The sequence below is a fragment of the Apis dorsata genome, unplaced genomic scaffold (genome assembly GCF_000469605.1).
Source record: "Apis dorsata unplaced genomic scaffold, Apis dorsata 1.3 scaffold_920, whole genome shotgun sequence".
NCBI classification, from domain to species: Eukaryota; Metazoa; Arthropoda; class Insecta; order Hymenoptera; family Apidae; genus Apis; species Apis dorsata.
Genome location: NW_006264031.1, coordinates 8,305 through 8,587, shown reverse-complemented (window position 1 = coordinate 8,587; position 283 = coordinate 8,305). Strand labels below are relative to the sequence as shown.

The 283-nt window shown below is 15.9% G+C and overlaps 2 protein-coding genes across 3 annotated transcripts in view; one reads left to right on the top strand and one right to left on the bottom strand.

Annotated features, from left to right (window-relative positions):
- LOC102673920 (prostaglandin E synthase 2) overlaps positions 1-283 on the top strand; it is a 9,504-nt gene that overhangs the window by 4,469 nt on the left and 4,752 nt on the right. The window lies entirely within an intron of this gene.
- Positions 1-283, bottom strand: part of LOC102673785 (geranylgeranyl transferase type-2 subunit alpha) — a 4,115-nt gene that overhangs the window by 2,226 nt on the left and 1,606 nt on the right. For both annotated transcript variants that reach the window (XM_031514177.1, XM_006623608.2), the window contains exon 3: positions 133-251. In XM_031514177.1, the coding sequence (XP_031370037.1) occupies positions 133-251 (119 nt within the window). The remainder of the gene's footprint in view (positions 1-132; positions 252-283) is intronic.

Here is a 283-nt window from a genome sequence, read left to right as displayed (position 1 = left end):
ATAAAATAATAAAATTATATATATATATTAAAATTTAAAATTAGAAATATAAAAAACATACTTATTATTTAATATTAAAAAGTTCAAATTATTACTAATAATCAAAAATAAAAAAATTATTATTATAATTACCAATGATTGTTTATAAATGCTTCTCTACGAATATTCCATAAAGTATAAATATCTGGGTTTTGTAGTACCATACGTTCAGTAACCATCATTAATTCTTCATCATAAATTTTATCTTTCCTCTGCAACATAATAATAATATAAAATTAAATAA